This window comes from Protopterus annectens, chromosome 3.part0 (assembly GCF_019279795.1).
Source record: "Protopterus annectens isolate FY-2018-M chromosome 3.part0, PAN1.0, whole genome shotgun sequence".
In the NCBI taxonomy this organism is placed as follows: Eukaryota; Metazoa; Chordata; order Ceratodontiformes; family Protopteridae; genus Protopterus; species Protopterus annectens.
The window spans coordinates 171363406-171389466 of NC_056731.1; the positions used below are offsets into that span (position 1 = coordinate 171363406).

A 26061-nucleotide genomic window follows, 5' to 3' on the forward strand; every position below is an offset into this window, starting at 1 on the left:
AATTACAAGCACTAATGGCAGTGGAAACCTTCCTCATTTTCCACCAAGACAGGGTGTATTTAAGAACCAACCTTACGTTTATGTCAAAGGTGGTATCAAGTGTGGCTCTAAACCAAACTATTAATTTGCCAACTTTTTATCCAAAACCACAGAATAAAGGGGAGAAACTACTCCATTCTTTGGACATTCACAGGCAGTTACGCTTCTACTTGGACAAAACCAAAAAACCAAAGCTTTCAGAAAATCTGAGCAATTATTGATAGCATATGCTGCAGGAGCACAGGGAAAAGCCATTTCAAAACAGACTATTTCTAAATGGATAGGACATTGTATACGTTTCTGCTATACACACCATGGGAAACCTGTACCTAGCAGCATTAGATCTCACTCCACCAGGGCAACAGCCACTTCAACTGCCTACCTCAGAGGAGTACCTACCAAGGATATTTTGGAAGCAGCAACATGGAGTTCTGTGCATACCTTCACCAAGCATTACCATCTGCCTCTATACTCTAAATCCAGAGCTGGCTTCGCCACTGCAGTGCTGCAGGGCCTTATAGCCACCCCTAATGCCTTATAGCACCAGCCACCCTACCTCAGCTTTGGGATTCTACCCAAGTGTAATGACTGCAGCAGTGCAACACGATGAACATAGTACAGTTTTGTACCTACCATAAATGTAGATGTTCGAGTGTATACACTGCTGCCGTCCAGGTTACCCTCCCTCCTTCCCCTCTTATTTGCTGGTACGTACCTATGTCTTCTACCCTTTACTACCTATGCGGAGTATTTGTTGGTTACTGAAAGTTGTTTTTGCTTTTCTTATGTATGTTTTATTAGCAATTTGAATTGCCTACCTATTTGGGGACACCTGACATCTGGGGCAAGAAAAACTGAAGAAAATGACGTCGGGGAGGAGGCAACAGCAACCGACGCCGGACCAAGACTTTGGAACTCAAGCCGACTGGGGAACCGCCTGATGGCAGGATAACCCAAGTGTAATGACTGCAGCAGTGTATACACTCGAACATCTACATTTATGGTAGGTACAAAACTGTACTTTTCATATGCTCAAATATCAGCAACATGTCATGGCATTGCTTAAACAAAAAATGTTGTTAAACTTTGAATGTGCAGAAAATGAGGAAATGCAGGATTTATTGCATGCAGCTGAACAAGTTGGAAAGCATACTTTGCAATGTGGTTTTGATTCTTTGGAGGCCACCTGCAGGGCCGCAGTTATGGGCTCTGTAATTAGGAGGCATGCTTGGTTAAAGGAACACAATCTTGCCTGATCATGTCAAGGTTAAATTATTAGATGCACCTTTACAGCATGATACTTTGTTTGGTGTTAAGGCAGAAGAGGTGTTAAAGAAAATGGAGGACAAAGCTAAATCTATGCAAACGGTCAAAGATTTTTTACAAGTAAAGCCACCTAGGTTTAATAGACACTGGCCAACAAAGAATTGGTCCTTTCCTGTGTCAGACAGACCTCAAAGGGGCAGACCCAGACGCCCTGGAGGCAGATCCCAGGCGCAAGGTTCATACAGGTCAAAGCAATGGGGTGCTTCTACCTCCAAAGTTGGCGAAGACAAATCACAACCATACAGGAAACAGTCCCAATGACTTCCCCCTGCCTGCACCAAGCACTCATCTCCTGGCAGTACCCTTAAGAGGAAAATTAGCACTTTTTTTCTCAAAATTGGCACATTATAACCCAGGACAAGTGGGTTCTAAATATCGTGTCACAAGGATACAAGTTCCATTTCCATACCCTGCCAAAGGCAAACGGCTGGCCAGATCTGCCAAAAAATCAATGGGCAGAGGCACAAAAGCAAGTCTCATCCCTCATGGACATGGGGGGCCATTCAACAAGTGCCAGAGCAAAAGCAGGGACAAGGATTTTACTGAAGACTGTTCTTGGTACCCAGAAAGGACAAGTCCTGGAGGCCAATACTGGACCTATCTATTCTGAACACATTCCTGGATATAACAAAATTCAAGATGTTGACTTTGCAACAGCTTCTGCCCATGCTGGACACAAACGCTTGCCTTGTGACTTTAGACCTAAAAGAGGCATACCTGCATGTCTCAATCTGACAAATATGCAGAAGATACCTCAGATTCAAGGCTGGCTCAATGCATTACCAATTCTCTGCACTGCCCTTTGGCTTATCTACTGTGCCCAGGGTCTTTACAAAGTGCCTGGCACCAGTAATTGCATTCTGCAGGGAAAGAGGAATACAAATATATCCTCACTTGGATGACTGTCTATTTCAAGCAGAGAACAAGGACATTCTTCTGCAGCATCTGGCGTGTGTGAAAAGACTTCTAACATGCCTAGGGTACACAGTCAACGAAAATAAATCAAAACTAGTACCCTCTCAAGAGATAATATTCCTGGGTGCAAGCTTAAATACAACTGCCCAGATGGCTTATCTCACGCCAGACAAACAAAGGCAACTGACTACCTATTTCAAAATGTTGGCAACAAAGGCCCAGTTATCTGCAAGAAAAATTCTGCAGGCTTTGGGCTTCATGGCATCCTGCATCCTACTAATTCCATATGCAAGACTGCATATGAGGAAACTTTAATGGTACCTAAAAAGTGTTTGGACTCAACATTGCCACAGCCTGGAAACTATGATTATTCTCATTCCCTGCCTGCAACAGGAGTTTCGATGGTGGGCAAAGGTTTGTCACCAAAACAAGGGACAGCCATTCACATTACCCCCAGCCAGGCAGACACTAACAACGGATGCATCAGATTATGCCTGGGGGGCCCGCATGGAAGGAAGATGCATTCAAGGTGCATGGACCTCAAACCAAATGCATCTACATATCAATCAAAAAGAGATGCTAGCTGTTCAAAATGCTCTGACAGCCTTCAAGGACCTACTCCATCCAGGACAACTATTGATAAAGACAGACAACGCCACGGTGATGTGGTATATAAACAAGCAGGGCGGCACACATTCCTACCCCCTTTGCAGACTAGCCATGACTTTGTGGGACACAGCATTGCCTTACCAAGTACATCTGCAGGCACAATTCCTGCCAGGAAGGAAAAATGCTCTGGCAGACGAACTAAGCAGAAACCTCATGGATCCCCCACGAGTGGCAGCTGGATCCACAAGTCTTCAGCATGATAACAAGGAAATGGGGATACCTGGACATAGATCTATTTGCCTCCCCTCACTACTACCAACTAAAAAGATTCTGCACAAGGATTTATCACAGACAAGCATGGAAAGTGGACGCCCTATCTTTCAGCTGGAAAAATCTATCCGCATATGCCTTTCCCTTTCTGCCTCTCCTACCCAAGGTACTCCTAAAGGTCAGACAGGAGAAGCCAAAGATGATACTGACTGCCCCAGACTGGCCCCGCCAGTACTGGTATCCAATACTAAGAAACTTGTCTCAATGCCCAGCTTGGACCTTACCTCAAATACCTCACCTACTATCCCAGCAAAACAATCAGATCCTGCGCAGCCAACTCATGACTTTAAACCTGGCAGCATGGCGGATAATGTAGTCATACAAAACACACCTCTCAGGAAAGCTGTGATGGATGTCATTTTGGAAGCCAGAAGGCCTACTACTAGAAAATCTTATGCTGGAAAATAGAAGAGATTCTGTGCTTGGAACCAGGCACAAGGAACTGATACAGCTGTGCCAAATATTCCTCAGATTTTGCAATACTTAACTGAGATGCTGGACAAAGGCCTATCGTTTTCATCTATTAAAATTCATGCCTCTGCCATTTCGGCTCATTGCAATGCAAGCCACCAATCTTTTCTCATCCCTTATTAAAGCAGTACCTCAGAGGAGCCAAAAATATAAGGCCCCCAAGGAGCTCACCAATGCCTGCATGGGACCTCAACTTTGTCTTGGAAAAACTCACCCTGCTTCCTTTTGGGCCAGCTGCTACTGCTGATATAAAGTTTTTATCTTGGAAAACAGCTCTGCTCCTAGCAATAACTTCTGCAAGACGAGTTTCAGAGCTGCAGGCACTCATGGCTGTGGAACCTTTTATCATTTTTAATCCAGACAGGGTCTCTCTGAGGACAAACCCAACATTTATGCCTAAGGTGGTGTCAAGTGTGGCTCTTAACCAAACTATTCACCTGCCAACTTTGTATCCAAATCCACAGAACAAGGGGGAGAGAATTCTGCATTCTTTGGACGTACACAGACAGCTTAGATTCTACTAGGACAGAACCAAAGTTTTCAGAAAGACAGAGCAATTACTAGTGCATATGCTGTAGGATCACAATGAAAGGCCATCTCAAAGCAGACTATTTCAAAGTGGCTAGGCCACTGCATTCATTTCTGCTATGTACACCATGGCAAGCCAGTGCCTAAGGGCATTAGGCCACATTCAACCAGAGCTGCAGCCACTTCAGCAGCCTTTCTCAGGGGAGTACCTGCCAAGGACATTTTAGAGGCTGCTACTTGGAGTTCACTGCACACCTTTACAAAGCATTATCATCTGCCTCTCTACTCTAAATCCAGGGCAGGCTTTGCCACTGCAGTTCTGCAGGGCCTCATAGCCGCTACTAATGCTGTTTAGCTCCAACCTCCCAACCATAGCTTTGGGACTCTACCCAAATGTAATGACTACAACAGTGAAACACGAAGAACATAATACAGTTGTGTACACTTACCATAAATGTAGATGTTCAAGTGTATTCACTGTTGCAGTCCAGGTTACCCACCCGCCATCCCCCTTTTTTGTACTGGAACTTTTCTTTCCTTCTCTGATTTATACAGCCTATGTGGTGTATTTGCTTGTAGATGAAGGTAAAGTTTATATTGGTGTATGTATTTTTATATAAAGAAAAACTAAAGAAAATGGCATTGGCTGCTTCTTTTATACCCCTGACGATCTGACGTCAGGGAAGGAGCATCAGCAGCCGACGCAGGACCCAGGACTTTGAAATTTAGGCCGTCTGAGGTAACCTGCCAGCAGGATTACCCAAATGTAATGACTGTAATAGTGAATACACTCGAACATCTACATTTATGGTAAGTGTACACAACTGTACTTTATGGGGAGTACATAAATTTAATTTTTGAAACTTGTCTGTTAGTTAATATTTTATGTTTACAGTATATAGAAGCAGCACCGTCTGCATTCATGTTCATTAATATACCAGGCTGTGAAGCATTCTTTTTGTCCTTGAAGTGTATTTTGATGTACTTTGAAAAATGAGTGATGCTTCATAGTAGTGTCAGACTTAAGGTCTTTGCAACAGTTTAGTACTGCATTACTCTATCTATTGAGTTAAATGCCATGATGCATTTTGTAGAAGTGTATCCATATTTTATTTGTGCCACTTTTATAATAAAAAGTTTTGTAAAACCATGGCAAAAAAATTGTTTCTCTGGGTGGCATCATATAAGGTGGCTGTTCATAGACTTCAGTGGAAGCCTCTCTGCACTTGCACAACTTGTGTCCATTAAAGTCTATGAATGCCTCTCACATTTTCCCCTTAGTTGATGTCACTGAGGTTAAAGATCAACAATAAACCTCAGTGTCATCTCCCTGGGGAAAATAAATTTTACAATTTTTTTTTTTTTTTTTTAAATGAAACCATTCGCTGAGATAACGGAGATTCAGATTTACATTTTCTACAGCATATACGGTGGTGGTATAATAGGCAAGTCACAAAACTGTGACAACACTTGTATACTGCTACCACTTTGTACCCCTTCTCCAACACTGGCAGAAATCCTGCTTGAGTACCAGAAACCTTCCAGGCCATGCTGGTTATAAGTATGACTGCAGGAGCTATGTGTTGTTTCAGCACATGTGGTATAAAGTAAACATTAGATCTGAAGTAGTTAACTTCATTTGATCATCAACCTGTCGGTTACGTATCCGAGCTGGCAGCTTTCCAAGCTAAAGATCTGAGCTCCTCCCCCTTACGCATACTTCACTGCAACCTCCTTCCAATCCTCAGATCTCGTTTGCTGCACGGGATTCTTGAGTTCCAGGCAGGCATAGTTAGGTTAATCAGCTAACTTTTCGGTCTGTGTGTTTTGTCTGACTGTTAAAACATTTTATCCCTTTCCTCACTTTATCCTCTGGTTTTACGTCAAAAAAAAAAAGTAGAGAAGGAAAGTTTTAGAACTTTCACCTGTGTAGGCCTCCCCTTCCCGCCCTTGGTGTGTGTGTGTGTGTGTGTGTGTGTGTGTGCGTGTGCACTTGACTACTTAGCCTAGTCTGTGAAGATATGTCAGAAACTCAAAAGCACAATGTGAGGCCATAAGCTGTCGCTGGCCGATGGTCACACTCTGTGCGTAGTTTGTCCAGGGGTTCCTCACCTAACATTAGGCTGCAAGATGTGTGCAGCATTCAACCCCTGGGCTCTGTGGGATCGCAGGACCAAGCTGATTCTGGCGGGTCTTTTACCTGCAGAATCAACCACCTCTTCTGTAGCATCTTCGTCAGCCACAGCTGTGACTGTTCAGGCTTCCGGCCTTCTCCCCTGTCCAGGACTCCCACTCCCACCTCTAAACAGGGCGAGAGGGAGGCTAGGAAGGACAAACACAAAGAAAAGGAGAGAGAGAAAAAGAGAGAGATTGAGACAGGGAGAGGGGCCGCAAGAGGCAAATGGACTCAGATCTGTCAAACCCCCCCCCCCCGTGCTAAAGTGGTCTGTACTCCAGAAAAAGTTACTAGGCCGTCTTCCCCTCGATTCTCCCTGGAGTCGGAGGAGGCTCAGCGTGCTTCGTGGTCGTCCTCTCATCAGCCCTCCTGGCCTGTGTCGGTGGTGTTCTCGAGATCCACAAGGAACCTCTCTGAAGCTTATATGGACCAGATGATGAGAAGGTTCCTGCAAACTCAATTGCAGATGGGACTGTTGCTGGCTCCCAGCCGGAGAGGGAAGTTCGGCTCCGACATTTGCCCCGTTAGCTCCTTCTCCCATCCACCCTCGGGTTTCGCAGTCCATGGATCCGAGGAGCCCTGGAATCAGGGGGTCAGCGCCAATGGTTCCTCCAACCTCGACACCGGCCATGCTCTCGAACCTGCCTGATCCACTGGCAGGTCCGAGCTCTCAGAGCCGAGATCTGGGAGTCAGGATCCAAGGTGATGAGTGTGTCGTCAGCCCCATTGTGGTCGGGGCATACCATCTCCCTTGGCCCGGCTGTTCTGGCCTCTGCTTCAATACCCTCATCAGATCCGAGGGCCATGGCTACCCGCTCCACCAGTTTCAGGGAAGCTGGTTCCCCTTCGGCTTTCAATGTTGTGGAGAGGGTTCTCTCTGGAGGATCGAGACCCCTCACTCTTTCCTCTGAGTCCGCCCCTGCTCCCTCGCAGCTGAGTTTGTCTTCCATCATCCAGTCCTCCCAGGGACAGCCTGTGTCCGATACGCCCCAGATGGTTCCCCTTGAGGAATAAGAGACTGTTTGTGAGCCCTCCCTGGAGAGACCCCCCCCCCCGAGGAGGCCCCTCGCAAATGCCAGTGCAAGAGGAGACACATGGACTCCCCCCGAGTCCCTCACTGAGGATACCGACTTGGAGGAAGGGGAAGGTTCCCCCAGGTTGCCTCCCGAAGATGTCTCCTTCAGAGACATAATGGTAATTCTTTGCCAGAGGGGGTGCTGGTCTGCCCAAAAACCTTCCTTGGACGAGTTGGTATTTCTGGAGGCATTCGCAGGCCCATCTATCTATTGGGTGTGTGTGCCCCCCCCCCCCAGGCTGACCCTCTGATGGACCTCATTACCACCTGTGCTTGGAAGGAAACGGACACTGTAGAGCCAATACCCAAATGGCCAGACAAAGTATTGAACCCTCCTGCTAACAAGCCCACTTGGAGTAAGGGCTCCCCAGTTGATTCCATGGTGGTGGCGGCGGCCACCAAAAAGGAAATGGCCCAGGAAAGTTCCTCGGTCCATCCTGCAGACAAGGAGTCTAGGGCGATGGATAGTCTTGGAAAGCGGACGTTTGCTTCAGCTACCTTTGCTATAAGGGCGCTGAATTACATGGCCCACGTAATTAGACTGCAGTGTGACCTTGTGAAGGAGTACGCGGAGTCTCCCCTGGAGTCCATTACGGCTGAGGATAAACGGACATTCTTTGCTCGTATGACCACTCTCAAGTCTGTTTCGAATACGTCCATGCGTCTACTCGCTCATGCCACCGAGGGAGTCGCTAGGACAGCTGGGTCCTGTATTGCCATGAAGCGTCATGCCTGGCTCCAGCTTTGCGACTTTTCAGAACCTTTCAAGGCATCCTTCGCTAATGCCCCTTTTGACAGTTCGACCCTGTTCGGGAAGACCATCTGAGATATGCTAGTCCAGAGCGAGAAGGACGGAAAAGCACGGTCGGCCGTAGGGATCCGCTTCTCCAACCTTCAAAGGTCCTTCTCCAGGAACCAGCGAGGGCAAAAGAAGTTTGTGGTTCTGGAAGTCTCAGCAGTCCCGGAATGCTCCGGACTCCTCCTCCCCTGGAGGCAGAGGGGGACAAGGTGGACGCCAGCCCAGAGGCAGAGGTGGACCGAAGAACTTCGGGTCACGGGAACCCTTTTCCGACTAACCCACGCAGCAGCCCTGAGGGGTTGCCTGACTGTTCCTCTCTAGAGGCAGTCGGGGGGCGTTTTTCGAGGCACCTATCCCAGTGGGAGTCCATCACGTCAGATCATTGGGTGCTTCGAATAATATCCAGAGGCTATTCTCTTCCTTTCGTAAACAGTCCCCTATCCACAAGGCGCCTCCCGGATGTCCCACCCGCTCAAAGGGAGGCGGCAACTTTGGAAATAAAAAAGCTGCTAGATAAAAGAGCAATCCAGCTAGTGCCCCCAGACCAGTCCGGATCAGACATCTATTCCAGGTTCTTTTTGGTGCCAGGAAAGACTGGGGACTTGAGGCCGATTTTCGACTTATCCACAATGAACCTGTCCATTGCCAAGGAGAAGTTCCGGATGGTCACTTTACAATCCATCCTGCCGTTCTTGCAGGAGGAAGACTGGATGTGCTCGATAGACCTCAAGGATGCGTACTACCATATCCTGATAGGCGATCCAGGAGGTTCCTCCACTTTCGACTATGAGCCAGTCACTGCTAGTTCAGGGTCCTACCCTTCGGTCTCACCACATCCCACAGGGTGTTTACCAAGGTCATGGCAGTTGTAGTGGCTCACCTGAGGCTTCAGGGCATTCAGGTCTTTCCGTACCTGGACAACTGGCTTCTCACCGCCCCCATCAGGCATCAACTTGTACTAGCCAGAAACTTTTTTCTGCAGTTGTCGACTCGGCTGGGTATCACAATAAACCTCAAGAAGTCTTTTCTTCAACCTGTTCAAATTCTAGACTTCATAGGGGCAAGAATAGATTCTTTTCAGGACAGGATATTTTTGACCCCAGACAGACTTCACAGCCTGGCCCTTCATGTCTTGGTGCTTCTTCAGACTCCTGCACCCCCAGCGGAGTTAGTCCTGAGAGCCCTAGGGTCCATGGCAGCAGCTATACATCTGGTTCCTTTTGCACACCTGCATATGAGTGTGTTAAGTGGACTTTACAAGTACTGTGGTCTCTACTATAAAAGTCTCTAGACTTTCTGATTCCTCTAAGCAAAGTGTTCACAGCTTCTGTCATGTGGTGGCTTCAATCCCAGGATCTGTGAGAAGGATGTCCCTTTGTTACGCCTCCGTCCCAAGTCACGGTTACTACGGATGCCCCCCACTTAGGGTGTGGGGAGCATTGCTCGGGCAGGACTGTCCAAGGCACTTGGAACCTAAGTGAGACTGTTCTGCATATCAATGTTCTAGAGATGAGAGCAGTCCTTTTAGAGTTGCAGGCCCTTCATACCTCTCTTCCTCTGGGAAGTATTACAATCCAGTCAGACAATATGTCAGTGGTTTGGTACATCAACAAACGGGGGGAACCAGGCTCTATCCACTTTGTCGAGAGGCCATGAGAGTGTGGGAATTGGCGATCTCCATCAACCATTTTCTGATAGCAACGCACATCCTTGGTCGGCCCAACATTTTAGCAGACAAATTGAGTAGGACTATCCTTTTGCCTTACGATTGGTCTCTGAACCCTTATGTAGCAGAACAGATCTTCCGCAGGTGAGGCCAGCCTTGCTGCGATCTCTTTGCATCGCCATCCAGCGCGAAGTGCAGCGAGTTTTTCGCTCCGATTCCCCCGACGGGGGGAAGTCCCCAGAGATGCTCTTGTCCATGCTTGGCCACCTGGTCTTCTTTATGCATATCCCCCGCTTCTTCTCATGACAAAATTCTTACAGAAAGCTCGTCGGTTGGGGAGCAAGGTTATCCTCATAGCCCCATTCTGGCCTCGTCAAGTTTGGTTCCCTTGCCTGCGGTCTCATCTTCTAGCTCAGCCCTGGATTTTAGATCCCATTCCGAATCTTATTAGTCAACCCTTGGGAATTCCTCCTCCGAATCTGGACAGCCTCAAGCTTACAGCTTGGTTGCTCCAGTTCCATTAGTTGCCAGGACTCCCGCTATCTCTTCCCCAGTTAAATCCATTCTGGTAGCCGCACACAAGTTCTCTACCAGAAAAGTTTACAGTGGTAAATGGAAACGTTTTTCCATTTGGGCTTCACAGAGAAATCTGGATCCTTTTACCGCTCCAGTTCCAGTGGTGTTAGACTTTTTTTCCCATATTTTCCAGCAAGGGGCCAGCTCTTCCACAGTGAAAGTCTAGCTGGTGGCCATATCCCATTTTCACGTAGGGGAAAATTCAGGTTCTGTAGCTGCTTCCAGAATTTGCAAGACCTTTATTAAAGGTACTTTTCTTCTGAGACCTACTATCAAAAACCCTTCCCGTCTGTGGGATTTGACATTATTTTTTCAGGCCTTAGTTGCACTCCTGTTCGAGCCTGCAGCATCAGTTGACTTGAAATTGTCGTGAAAGACAGCCTGCCTGGTAGCTATCACTTCAGCCAGGAGAGTGTCGGAGCTTCAGGCGCTATGTATGAAACCCCCATACCTAGTTTTTCATAAGGATAGGGTGTTTCTCAGGATTAACCCGTCTTTTCTTCCTAAAGTTGCTTCGGAGTCAACATTAATCAGTCTGTTAATTTGCCTGTATTTTTCCCTAATTTTCAAAATAAAGGGGAATACAAACTTCATTTGCTGGATGTTCACAGGCAGTTACGTTTTTACTTGCATAGGTCCAAACCCTTCCGTAAATCTGATGAGCTTTTTGCTTCCTTTGCTAAACCCTTTTTAGGAAAACCAGTTTCGAAGGTGACTCTCGCTAAATGGATTTCGCTTTGTATTTTACAAGCATATAAAGAACTTGGATTACCAGAACCAGAAGGGGTTCATGCTCACTCTACCCATTCTTTGGTTACTTCTGTTGCATTCTGGTCTAGAGTTTCCCTGGATGATATTTGTTCAGCAGCTACCTGGGCCTCCTCTCACACTTTTTTTACTCATTATAAGCTAGATATGGTGTCTAGAGGAAGGGCTTCCCTTGGCCCTGCAGTGCTCCGGAATATCCTTTGTTAAGGGCTTCCCAAGATTTTGGGTAGCTGTGGGCTCTGTCCCACAGGTTGATGATCAAATGAAGTTAACTACTTCACATAAAGAAGTTATGTACTCACCATAACATTCCATCTGAGTAGTTAGACGTCATTTGTCAGCAACCTTCCCTCCCTCCTTCCCCCTGACCTTGTTGGTTGTTTCTTTCTTTGGGCTCGATGTCCTGAGTTTGACAAGCCTGGTGTATGTGTTCAGGTAAGGATTTTGGTGTCTTAGGTTGTTGTGTGTCACGTAATGGGTGGCAAACTCGATCTGAGTATAGGAAGGAGGTTGCAGTGTAGTATGGGTAAGGGAGAGGAGCTTGGAGCTCGGATCTTTAGCTTGGTAAGCTGCCGGCTCGGATCCGTAACCCACAGGTTGCTGACAAATGAAGTCTAACTACTCAGATGGAACATTATGGTGAATACATATCTTCTTTTTTACCACCTATCCTTCTAGGTAAAAATGGTAGAAGGAGCTGTCGCAGTGGATAGACTATAATCTTAAAAAAATAATGCACTATCTAAACATATGCACAACTGGCATATATAACCTGAGGGTGCCCTGTGTGGTATGTCTTTGTCTTGCTTCAGTCTTCCAGTTTCACTAACAGCTTGACTAATTTTGCTCCTGCCACGCATTTATTTATGTACTATATTTTATTTTTATTTGACATTTGTGTACCAGGAAAGTCCGACTGGGCCAGAAAGTGCCCATTTTCATCAGAGGCCTGGAGAGAAAAGCTCCACAATAACAATCTTTCAAGAATCAAGTACAGATATTTTAAGTCACAAAATACCGTATTACACTACACAACATGAGTGAAAAAAATGTATTGAGAAAAACATAGAACATATGTTTCATAGTAGAATGCAATGAAAAATAGCACAAGTTGGAGAAATATGTGAGGAAAAACTCAATAAGTCATAAGTTTTCACATAGATTGGTATGTGATAAATGAGACCTGAGAAGATTATAATAAGATATTTAGAGAGATATTAGATAGTACATTTTTATTTTATTATTTTATTTATTTTTTATTTTACATTTGTTGACTGTGATAGTCCATCTGGGTGTGAGCCCATTTTCAATGGAGGCCCAGGGAGAAAAGCTCCAATAAAACAAGAACAACATTGACAGGTACAGTGTCGGTTTTGCATAGAATTTAACAGAAATATCTAGAGACAATAAAGAAAGTACAATATACTATAGGTACTTTAGTGAAAAGGCGAAAGTTATTACAATATAGTAAAGTCATATATATATATATATATATATATATATATATATATATATATATATATATATATATATATATATATTTAGGGCAGGGGTCCATCTTTAGTTGATCATTTGAGCATACTTTAATATGTGTACATATGTATACCCTTATGAAAAAATAAATTATCACATTATACTCTTATTGATTAGAAACAGTGAGGGGAAATTGAGTGTCTTAGTATGAGAGAGTGTTCATATTATCATTATTAAAGGAAGAAGGATGGACAGAAGGATATAAGAAGAGTACAGAGTAGGGTGTCTTCAGGTAGCTTAGGTGAGTAGGGAGGAAAGAGAGAGGTAGAGGAAAGGTCTGCAGAGATTAAGTGGATAAGGTAGGGTAGTGTCGAAAAAAGAGTGGAGTAGGAGGCTGGAGAAGGTTGTGAAATGTGATTTAGGTTAAAGGGGGTGAGTGAATTATAGTGAGTATGTTCAGCGAGGATTGGCACAGGAGCAGGTCCAAGATTTTGTAACTTATTCTTTTAGGGAGCATTTAAAGGTGGATATTATAGAAACATTTCTGGTGGCTAGAGGTAAGAAGTTCCTTTTTTTGCTACTGAATATGAATATAGGCTTTATCCAGGGAGTTTATTTAGTTTATTTTTGGTGAGAAGTTGTTTTCTTTTGATCTAAGAGTTCTTTTATGAAAATATTTGTTGTTTAAAGAGGCAAGAGCTGGACATCCTAATGGTTTATCTGTGATTTTATGTATTGTTAAAAGTTCAATATAGGAGAGGTGGGGTGGGAGTTCAGCCAACTATAAGGATATGCAGAGATTTACAGTGATGGGTAAAGGAGGATGAATTAGTAGCAAACTTGGCAATTTTGTTGTAGCAGCTTTCAAGTTTGTATTTTTTTTTATGGAGGATTGTTAATTTGGTTAGAATTGCATGGGTTTTCTTAACATTGCTTTGGATGTGGAGGTTAAATTTAAGATTATTACTCCTAATAGTTTGGTATGGTGGATTAATTCAATTTCAGTGCCATTTGAAAGATGCTTTGTTAGGGTTTTGAGTTTTGGGGGGTAAAGAGTTTGTTTTTTGGGTGGTTGAGTAGGAGTTTTGCTCTTGTAAGCTAGGTTTCCGTGGAAATGGCAACTTGAGTGATTTATTTCAGGCGAGTTAAGGTGTTTGAAGAGCAGATGATGGTAGAGACATTTGCATATTGAATCAAGGTGCCTTCACAAGAAGATGGCTGTAGGTTATTGATAAAAATATTGACTAGTAGAGGGCCAAGAATGGATCCCTGTGTGACTCCTGTGGATGTGGGAAGGTATGCAGAGATGAATCTTTGCTATTTTACAGCTTGTTGCCTGTTGGCAAGGTCGGTAGAGAACCATTGAATAGATGGAGATGATAGACCCAGGATGAAAAGTTGATTGAAGACTTTACTGTGAGAGACCATGACAAAGGCTTTTGATCTAGAAATACTGCATATACAAGTTTATTAGAGCTTTGATGGTGTCTGTAAGCAATAATGCAGTGGAGGTGCTGTGTTGTGCCTGAAATCCATGCTGCATATTGGTGATTAGCTTATTTTGTAAGAGATATAATGGAGAAATTGTTGATGTATACATCTTTAAAGATTTTAGAGAGGTGAGACAGGATGGCTATGGAATGGAAATTTGTAATGTCATTGGAATTACCCCTTTTATATAAGGGGATAATATGCACCATTTTCCATTATTTAGGGACACATGATACTGTTATTGATCTATTTATAAAAATGTTGATTGGATTTGCTATTGCATCTGCAGCTAGATTTAGGCATGCCAGAGGAAGGTTTTCGGCTGAGGAAGAACAAGATTTTAGTTTATGCAAAAGTATTTTTGAGAGTTATAGAAACTGGTTGAAAGGTAAAGTGGGTGGAGTTGTCTGCATGTGTATTGGAGAGGTTGCTGTTAGGTGAGGTTTGTAAAGGAAATGGGCTAGGGTCTAAGGTAGGGGAAGTTAGCTGTGTGGAAGGGGGGGTGTTACGTGACTTTAAGGTTAAGTTGGTATGCATGTGATGTATGTATTGAAATAGGTAGCTGTTTGAAGACTTGGAATGTCTGGGTATGGGCTGGGATCCTTTTTTGTACCTGGGTTAATGAGAGAGGATATGGAGGACCAGAATTTTTTAGGGTTGTTTTTATGGCTGCTTTGTAGATGGGTATTATAAGACTTCTATCTGTATTAACTTGTTTCTTGACTTGGTTTCATAGCTGTTTAAATAGTTGCCATTTTTTGTTGTTTTTATTATTCTTTTGCCAGTTTATCCATGCTTTGTCCCTGTCTTTCATAAGGAGTTTGCATTGGTTGGTGAGCCATGGGAGGGGGGATATGGCTGTTTTTTAATTCTTTTTGTTTGCATTTAGGCTAAGGTGCTAAGAATATTAAGAAATCCTGCACTGAAGTATTCACCTGCGTCATTTAAGGGGGGTCCTTTAGCATGGACCAGTTAACTGCTTTCAGAGCTTCAATGAAAGACTCCTTGGAGAAATTGGAGAGATTATGGGTAATTTTGATCTTATTTCCCTTTGTTAGTTGTGTAATACTCCTACAGGTATAAGCTACCTAAGTGGTCAGTGTGTCAGGGAAGGGTACTTGAGGAGATAAAATTAGATGGGTTGGTTTACCAGAATCCAGTTCGTTCAAGATAGATTGTTGGGAGTTAGTTTTGCCATATCTTGTTGATGTATTAATAAGTTGAGTGACTCCAAAGAGGTTCATGCTGTTGATTGACTGCCAGACTATTTCCAAATTCAGCAATGTTTACATCACACAGGAGAATAATTGTATTTGTGATTGTATCTGCTATCCAGGATAGTATGTTTTCAAGTATTGGAATGTTATATCTTGGGGGGGATATATAGCACAACAATGCATATGCTGTTGGCTCTATTAGTTTTTCTGCTTTTCCAAAATTTGGGATTTTGCCTGTATAGGGATTTACTATGAGCATATTTGGGATGATTATAGCTGTTCTGCCTGCATTTTTGTGTGTTTTATTGAACCTAATATAACCGGGGGGGGGGGGGGTAGAATTTTAGCATTTTTTTCAGGCTTTAGCCATGTCTCTGTTGTGACTAGGATGTCTGTGTTGGGTCATCCAGACATGAAAATCTGATTTTGTTGCATATGCTTCTAATGTTTAAAGTTACTATTTTTAAACTTCTAGGATATATTCTTTGGTTTGGGGTTGATTGGGACCTGGGTTAGGGTGAATATCACCACAATGATATATGGTGGAGAAAGATGGCTTGCTTATCATGGCATTTTTAGCAGAGATGGGTAAAAGTATTACCTTCACATTGATACTGACATTTTTTAATATTTTGTGGTTGTAACAGTGGAATGGAGTTATGGGAAATAAGCTTGAAGAGATTTTTGAGTAGGTAGTGGGAAGATGGTTGATAGGTGAGGATGAAGTAATGGCTGAGGTGTGCTTATTATTACTACTGGTAGGGATGTTTGGAATGAGAGGAAGAAGATGAATAAGGTGATACAGGAGGGAAACAGCATGGTTAGTGCTGTAAACATCTTGCAGCATGGTAGGTGAGGTAATGAGCATTGATAGGGTGGAGAATATACAGGTTTTGATGTGGAGGGAGCAGATTGAGATTTGAAAAGGAATTTAGAGCAGAAGTGGGTGGAGATAGTATAATGAGAACAGTTTGTGATTGAATAGTGCAGTTAGGTACAGAATAGGCAGATGAGTAGAGGAGGCAGAGTAAAAGTGACATAAGTGTGGCTGTAGTGGGGGTATGTGTGAATTGAGGTAGGGTAAGGGAGCTTATTGAAACATAAACATAGCAAGTCGGCCCACGGTTGACTAAATACCAGGAAAACTATCTGTAAAAACTGCAGCAAGACAAGGAGGTAAGACAAGTTCTGATAATTTTAAAGAGAGTAACCCAACCTGCTTAGATTACTGTTAACAAGGTCTTTGAACTCTAAATACATGACGTGAGTCACAGCATTTAATTTTATTGTTCTGGGCTTTGATTGCCTTTCCAGGAAAATTTTACACTGCTAGAGTAAAATATGCTAAAGTGGTAATTCAGCTTCACCTTCAGCAGTATAAGGCCTGGGAGTGGGGAGTGTTTCTTCAGCAGATTCCATGCTACAGTACAGCACACAGTGATGCAGAAGTGATGGAAAACAAGTTTAGTTTGATTCTTGGAAACTGCCTTACATAGTTTTTTTAACTGAAGGTATTGCTTCTTTTGTACTTTGGAGGTGAAATTCAGCTGTAGCACTCCTTTTGGTAGTGAGATTGTTAATTTTTGTTACAGCAATTGACACTGTGTTCAGCACACTGGAGGAGAGAGAGAGAGTAAAATAAATAAGGAAGATAACCAGAGATATGTCTAGGTATGCAAGTCTGGGAGTAGTACAATGGAGGCTTCCACAGTTTAGAGGGACAGATGGAAAATAAAGTAGCTAATGAGATGTGTTGATATGCAAGTTTAGGATTTCTGAGATGGAGGTTTACAGGTTTTAGAAGGACAGGCAGAACACCTATTTCAGTTAGTTCCCACTCTTTGCTACACAACATCCAGTCTGTAAATGTGACACTTAGCACTTTAGAATAAGTAGCTTGAGGTTTTAGCATGTATGAAAAAAGTAAGCAATGACCCAACTGTTTGCAAACAGAACTGTGTCATATTATTAACAACTGACTAGACTAGCCAGTAAGTGAGTGTGCTATTCTTAAAACATAAAATTCGGTGTTGCAATTGAAATCTTCAGTAGAAGAGGTAAATGCGACTGTTAGGCAGAGTCCTTGCAAAGACAGTCATTCTAAGTGTTTATTTTGCTCAGGTCCTGCTTCATTTTTGCCATTTGTCCCTAAGACGATCAAATGTCATTCAGTGTCTCTGAAAACGCATTTAGTGAACCAGAGTGTTAAGGAGATTGAGCGAGGTAGGATGGCCTCAGAATCCTCTTTCAGATGTCTGTCAGCAGCCATGAACGAAAGAAAGTCAAGAAGCCTAAAACTTTGGAGGTTGTCCATTCAGACCTTTAAAATCTCTGTTGAGGCATGTGACCCCACAAAACACCTGGTTTATATTGCTGGTCCCACTGTCATGACCCATCCAGAGGCTGACAAGTCTCAGCCCCTAGGCATATCCCATTCAACCAGTCAGACAGCTGATAAGGCCATGAAGGAGGATCCTCAGATGATAAATTCTGAGGGACCAGAGAGCATTCTGCAGATCTCCATTTAAATGGATATCATAGGTACTCAATGAGGTACATCAAAAAACTGCTCCTCCTCATTTTTCTGCAGGCACTCCTAAAAAGAGAAAGCAAAGCATACTCCTCCAGCTGATGAATAACATTAGTGGTATATTCTTGCCATCTTAAAGGCTATTTAAAGCTGTTGTATCATTAAAGCCTCCTCAGATTATTTTAATTTCTATTCAGAAGAGAACTATGTCTTCAGAGGAAGATGATTCTTAAGATTCAGATGTAGTCTTCAGCTTATTCTTCACAGATCCACTTGCTTACATGGTTTTGAGATATGGATGTTCCCAAGCCTTCATCCATCCCTCCTGTGTTGTATGATTTGTAAGGATACTTTCTTGTTTGTTTGCTGGCTTGCTTGACTTCTGAGTAACAGCTGGGTGCTCCAGTGAAACTAGATAGGTTTTACAAAGTACCAGACTCTCTCAAATTTCTGTATAAAAATCATTCCTCAGGCCATGCTACGATTTCTGTAGAGTCTGATAAAGCAACTATCTTCTAATGCCTTGCCTAATGAATATAGTAGAGCTATGGATTGTGGATAGTGTGTACTTCTGCTACATTTTTTTCAGTGCCATTAAATACCAGGCCTACATGACCTGATAACTTTTGATCATTTTGTTAACACGAACAGACTAATTTCAGACTTTCCTGACTCAACTAATCTTCCTTGTCTTTGCTTAACTCTTCTATTCCGGTTACAAAACATGCAGTGAAGTGTAGTTATGGTGCTGATTGATGCTGCATCTTCTAAAACTGCAGCAGTTCAATTTGGATTAAGATATTCATAGCTATGTTTGCAATCCTCTGGAAAGAACATTATGGTTTGTTAGCAGCTGTTCTGACATCAGGGCATGAGATTTTTTTTTTTTTTTATAGAAATGGGCAAGGCAGTACAGTATCCCAACAGAATGTCATTGACAAAAGCAATCCAATTAACTAAATGCAAAGGCTGCATTGCTACTTTTTGGGAGTATGATAAGGAAATAGGGACAAAAAGTGAAAAAATAATGAGAAGCTCAGAATGTTACCACATTGTTGTTCTTTAAGACATGTGGATTCATTTGTTTTCATTTTAGTTGAATAAATACTGTAACAAAACATTTTGTACAGCCTAGAAAAATGTTTGAATGCTGTACACAGTTTAGACTACCGTATTTTCTGAGGACATTATGTTGATATACTTCATGTTGGCTAATGTCATAAAATTTGAAGTCATAATGTATGGTTGCACTTAAAGGGTGATCAGCATATGCTGATGATCCTTACTAATGCTTTGCTTTTGTGTTGAAAGGAAAACCTCTCGAGAACACGAATCTGAGCTTGGATCCTGTCAAAAAATGATTAAACAACTGGAGAGTATTTTGGAGGCAACTAAAGCAGTTAAACGTCATGAAGTGTCTAAGCTGAACAAAATGCATGCAGAAGTACTTAAGGTAAGCTCACCAATTAAAACTGGATTTCTTCTATTAACCAATTAGTATTTTCTATATCCATGGTTCACATAACTGGATCTACTTCGTATGTCAGTGTCTCAAAAGTCTCTTGCCCTCTTCGCCACCACTCAGTTGAGCAGATCAAGTTAACAGTTGTAGCTCAGAGCAATGCTGCAAGATGGCAGAAGGATAGTTTGCCATTCCACTGTGCTGCTTTTTATGATGAACAACATTGTGGATTTCAAGTGAATAAGATGGGTGGTTGGAACTTGATTTTTCAGTTCAAGCAGACCATTACATCAGTGATAAACTGTTAATATAGTAAGCAAGTATTACTGTATTAAGCCAGGCACTGTTGCAGAAGAGTTTGCCTGTTTTTCCTTGCTTTTCTAGTTTGTTGGGGTGCTATACTATATGAAAATACCAGTGTGTCTATACATCATTTTATTGAGTTGTAACACTGCTAAATTCATTGTGGACATCAAACTGTGTATGTCACTTAATTTATTTCAAGGTACTTCCTATTATAAATGTTTGTTTTTCATTGCTATACCAGAATATAACTACTCCAACTAAAGGATATGACCTCCGCTCCAGATTGATACCACGGTTAAGTCCTGAAGGGGAGTGCAATGGTTATCTTCATATAGAAAGCCCAGAGAGCCCAGAGGTTCCTGTGGACATCATTAATGAACCTATGCCTCCTGAGATGAGTGAACAAGCATATGAAGCTATTGCTGAGGAACTTAAGATGGTACAGGTAAGCTATGCACATACCCTTAGTAGGCCAATGAGCTAGAGTTTTTTAAGAACATTTCTTTTAGTTAGTCTGCATTAGTTTTTTTAGTTTAGTTTGCATTAGTAAAAGCAGTAAAAATTCATTGCAATCTTGGGCGTTAGCATCCTTTGTCTGCATAATGTTTAATTTGTCACATTGAATCTGTCATCATAAATGATTTAAGACAAGCCTTTTTGTCGTCACTTGTTCTGGTAAAGTAAAATGAGCTTTATAACTTGGTTTTTGAGGAGAGGCACTGTTACCATAAATCCCACCTTACCTTTATCTGAGGAAAGAGTTTTTATCAGCATTTCACATAGACTTAACGTTGGGCTCTCAACAAGTGTTCTTGGAAATTTAGATCTGATGTTGTGCCTTTCCTCCTCACGGTTTGGTCATAGATCCGACTCTGCCATTTTCTTACAGACTGGGATCTAAGTCTCGAGCTCCTCCCACTTCCCATAATGCTCTGCCCTTTGCCTACTTCCTTGAGATCTCATTTGCCACCAGCAATGACAGACATGGGTTGTAGAGTCTTGAGATGTTTTTGGATAGCAGTGGAATCCTTTCGTAATTCTTTATAATCTCTGATCTTTGTAGCAGATGTGTTTTTTTTTCATTCTCTTCAGTTTCCTCCCCTTCCTTAGTAGTGTGAGGTTAGAATTTATTCTTCTTTCCTTGTTCTGCAGTTGGGCCTTGCCTGCGTTTTTCTTTCTCTCCCCTTTCAGTTGGTGCGTGTGTGTTGTATTAAAAAAAAAAAGATATAATATAATTTATAACTTTTTGTATTAGTCGCTCAGTTTTATAGTTAACTAGTGAACCTGCTTTCTTGAGTGTGTGTTTGCTGTTAAGGCTTTTGTGGTGGTGATTCTTTTAGGTGGGTAGTTTTCTTTCTCAGCAATGTGTGATGAAGTGGCAGGTTTTAAACAGTGCTCAGAAAGCAGGCATAAACTCCCTCATGCTGATGCACACAACCTATGTGCTTATTGTCTCGGACCTGAATGTCTGTGGTCAGCTTGCTCTATTTGCAAGGGTTTTAATCCCAGGACTATCGCCCACCACAAAAATAACTAATTCTCAAAGGTCTTTTACCTGCTTCAGATACCTTTTCAGAGGCTCAAATCCGCACTAAGAGTGCAGGGTCCTCAGAGTCAAAGAAACACCCTCACAAGTCCTCACAGGCATCTTCGGAGTTGCCCTCAAAAGTTCCAAGACCTTCGGATCTGATAGGGTTAGATAAGAGATCTACTTTGCACCGATGGATCCGAAGCACTCTTTAGAGCCGAGTGGCATCTTTCATATTGTCAGTTGTCCCAGAGCTTTGACTTCCACCTCGGATCCTAAGGCTTCTGATCCAACAGCGAGGGGTTCAACACCGGTGTTGGGCATGGAGGCTGCATCCCCCTCCAGACTGCAGCAGATGCCCGTTAGACACTCTAGGCCTCCGTCAATAGCTTCTTCCGGGTTTTCTAGCAGCCTTTCAGAGGTCAACATGGACAGTATGATCAAGAAGACCCTCAAGACTCAGATCCAGTTAGGGATTATGTCTGCTGTGCCCCCTCTGGGCTCTGTGAGAGTTTCCCTTCCAGTGCAGTCTATTTCGCATATCCGTCCCTCGGTATGGGAGTCCCAGGATCATAGCCAATTAAGAGAGCCAGGGTCGGATCTGAGGAGCTACCCTTCTTATACTCAGACTGTTGCCCTGACTTCCTGTGCTCTGATGTCATTGGACCACAGTGGGTCTCCAATCCGGGATGTTCCCGTTGGATCTGGTGGGAAGAGTTCGGCTCCAAATCTCAGGGTGGTCTCTTCCTGTCGGTGCTTTGGAGCTGGACAGTTCTGGTCCGATTCTACCTGGAGCCCATGGCTTGGGGGTCCCTACCTTTTCCTCTTTAGTAACCTCGGCTACTGTGGATCTGGGGAGGGTTTCACCGGGCGTATCAGTGTTCCAAGTTGTAGAAAGGGCCTTCTCTAGTCATAGGGATCTGGTGTCTGAGCTATATGACCCTCCCCGTTGACCCCCCTTGGATCAAAGAATTGAGCCCATCATGCCTGGCCAGAGTCAGCCTGTCCAGATAAGTCTCCAAACTCTTTCCATAGAAGAAGTTCCCTCTTCTTCCAAGACCTTCCCTGAAAACCCCACGGAGGAGATCCATGGTAAGATGATGTGGAAAAGGGGGCACATAAACTCCCCTTTGGAACCCATTACCAAGGGCATTGACTTTGATGAAGGGGAGGGATCCCCACTGGAGGACGTCTCCTTTGGAGACATTTTAGAGATCATGAGGCAGAGAGGTGGTTGGTCAGCCCCCCCCCTCCCCTTTCCTTGGAGGAGTCTGTGTTTTTGGAGGATTTCGGAATGGGCCTGTCTACATCCTGGGTGGTCCTCCCGGTGGACAAGCTCGTGGATTTGGTGTCCTGCTGAGCCTGGTAGGAGATGGATTCTATTGAACTGATTCTGAAATGACCAGATAAGTTCTTGTCCCCCTACCAAGGACAGACAGTACTGGACCAAGGGTATCGCGGTTGATGCCATGGTGGTGGCAGCAGGTACCAAGAAGAAACTAGCTGAAAAGAGCTCCACTGTCTGTCCTCCAAACAGGGAGTCCAGAGCAATAGACAGGTTTGGTAAGCGCAGCCACTTTCTCGCTGAGAGAGTTTTGAAGTATTTAGCACATTTTACTCGATTGCAGAGGGATCTAGTTAAGGAATTCTCAGACGTTCTAGCAGAGATCATGTCGATGGAGGACTTCAAGTCTCCCTCAGACTGGCAACTCTCTCGTCCTTGTCCAGTTCTTCCATGAGGCTCATCTCCCATTCCATGGAGGGCATCTCATGGGCAGCCTGCTCAGGCATTGCCTGGATGAGGCTTTGTGATTTCCTGGAATCCTTTAAGGCATCCTTTGTGAATGCCTCATTTGATGGATCTTCCCCTTTCGGGCTATGTGTTAGAGACCCTAACCCGCAGCGAGCAGGTACGGAAGACCTTGTCTGCCATCGGGGTCAGGTTTTCAATGCCTCAGCGCACTTTCTCTACAAGCCAGCACAATGGAAAGAAAACCTGGATCCAAAAATCTCTGGGGTCTTCCCAGGATCAGTGTAGGGATTCTTCCTGTAGAGGCAGAGGCGACGGTTTCAATGGGAGACACTGCCCCAGTGCCAGAGGGGAACTGTAGAATCAAGGCTTCAGAGACACTTTCTTTGATTAAGTCCTATTGGTGCTCCTGAAATGCCGCTACCCAACTACTCTTCTCTGGAGGCAGTCGGGTCATTTTTCACTGCACTGAGCCGCCTGGACAAATCTAACACAAAACAAATGGGTGCTAAAGATTATATCCAGAAGTTATTGCATTCCTGTTTTCCTTCCTGCATCACAGAAGTTAAAGAAACTTCCCCGTGTTCCACCCTGTCAGAGGGGAGTACGCAGTAGCAGAGATTAGAAAACTACTGCAAAGAAAGAGTCCTCCAAGAGGTCCTGACTGAACAAAAAGGATTCGGAACTTACTTGCACTTCTTTTTAGTGCCAAAGAAAACCGGGGACCTGAGACCCATTTTGGATCTAAGCCAACTGAATTTGTTTGTAAAGAAGGCAAAGTTCCGAATGATTGTTCCAGTCCATTTTACTGCTGTTGCAAAAGGACAGTAGGATGTTCTCGGTATACTTAAAGGATGCATACTATAACATCAAAATAGACAGATGCTCCAGAAGTCCTTTGCGCTTTCAGGTGGGAGCCAGTCACTACCAATTCAGAGATCTGCCCATTGGAACTCACTACAGCCCCCAGGGTGTTTACCAAATGTTTAGCAGTAGTTGCAGTTCACTTCAAACTGCAAGGATTCTGGGTGTTTCTATATCTGGACAACTGGGTCTTCACTGACCCAAACAGGCATCCGCTATTCCAGGCCAGGGATTGCTTTTTCAACCTTGCCAATCATCTGGGTATTACCATAAATCTGACTAAGTCAAATCTATCTCCAGTTCAGAGTTCAGATTTTATTGGGGCTTCCTTGGACACAGTGAATCAGGTTGCAGCTCTACCCTCTCATTATGTACATACATTGAGAGATCATGTTTAGCCATCTTAAGCCGGCCTTCCCCCTCCGGCAAGACTCGTACTTCAGGCTCTTGAATCTATGGCGGCTGCAATTCCCTTAGTCCCATTAGCAACTTTTTTATATGAGGTCTTCAATGAACTCTGGCTGTTCAATGGTATATTCTCTACAAGCATCTATCTGCTCCTATAAAATTGACTGGTTTGCAGAGAGCATCTCCAATGGTAGCTTCTGTCAGATGATCTGACTATTGCCAGACATTTCCTTCTTCCTTCCCCCTCAGCCACGGTGACCACAGATTTTATTTATTTTTATTTTATTTTACATTTGTTGACCGGGAATGTCCGACTGGAGCCAAGTCCATTTTCAGCAGAGTACCCAGGGAGAAAAGCTCCAGGATAAGCAATACAGATAAAAATAATGATAAAAAAAATACACAAAGCTAACGATAACAATAGTTACAAATTCATTGGGATAGAGTACAGAAATGAGTATACAGGTTCATAATAGCCTAGAGTTATATTTCAGCTTAAAATTCCTCTGGAAGAGGTAGGTGACTCTCAACAGTTGCTGGTAAAGAAGTAAATAACATTCCAATGAGTAGCTTAGTCAGGTTTATCACAATGACATTGCCAATTATATTCCAGGTGTTTTTTTAATTGCAGTTTCAAATTGGGCTAGGGAGGGGAGCAGGGTTATTTCAGAAGGTAGTGGATTCCAGATTCGACCTATCGAGTTTGCAAAAAGAGCAATACCAGCAGCATTGTTAATTTTAGTATGAATTTGCAGCTTATATGAGGAACGGAGCAGTCTTGGGTTGTTATGGAGGAGGAGGATGAAATTACTAAGGGCTGGCATATTTTCAGGTTTGTGGAGGATTTTGTTAGTCATGATCAGGGCATTATAGTTCCAGCCATCCAAGCTGTTTAAGGTTGATGCAGTGGTGGGTTCTAAAAGGCAAGCTTGTTAAAACCTGGCAATGTGATTGTAACAGGTTGTAAGTTTATTAAGATTAGTGAGAAGGGGGGGATGCATATAAGAGATTTGAAAGGAGTTGTGATTGGGCTATGGCCACCTTGGCTGTTGGAGTGAGGAAGCCTTTGATTCTGTAAAGTGACCCAGGTTTTCCTATTGATATTCTTGATGGTTTGATTTACATGGTAGTCAAATTTTAAGTTATCAATAATGACTCCCAGCAATTTTGTGTGAGGGTCAGGGGAGATAAGTGTCCCATCTTTTGCATTTATGGTAAAGGTGAAGGGTACAGACTTTTGAGTAGGTGAAAAAAGGAGTAATTTAGTTTTTTTGGGATTAAGTAAAAGCCGACAGTTGGAGAGCCAATTTTCTATGGTAGTAAATGTAGTCTGGGAATCCGTCTCTAACTCAGTGGGAATAGTAGCAGAGCAGATCAAGGTGGAGTCGTCAGCGTATTGGATACAGCTGACGTTATGAATGACAGTGGGTAAGTCATTAATAAAGATTGAGAACAGTAGTGGACCTAATATGGACCCTTGAGGTATTCCAAGGGTGTTTGGTAGTAGTTTGGAAAGCTTATATTGCCAGAGGACAGCCTGTTGTCTCTCTTTTAGATAGGATGAGAACCAGAGGAGGGCATTAGAGTCTAGGCAAAAAGTTTACAGGGTACAAATTAGAAGTTGGTGATCAACCATATCAAATGCCTTGGAAAGATCCCAGAAAAGGGCAGAGGATGTTCGGTGGTTGTTGCGGTTGTTTATGGTGTTCTCAGACCATCATGGCTTCCCAGATGGGGTGAGGATGGGGCATTTC

General features: G+C 43.4%; 1 protein-coding gene across 1 annotated transcript in view; it reads left to right on the forward strand.

The window, feature by feature from the left end:
* KIF15 (kinesin family member 15) overlaps positions 1-26061 on the forward strand; it is a 2415358-nt gene that overhangs the window by 1178982 nt on the left and 1210315 nt on the right. The window contains exons 18-19 of the mRNA XM_044065522.1: positions 19301-19442; positions 19999-20202. Of these exons, the coding sequence (XP_043921457.1) occupies positions 19301-19442; positions 19999-20202 (346 nt within the window). The remainder of the gene's footprint in view (positions 1-19300; positions 19443-19998; positions 20203-26061) is intronic.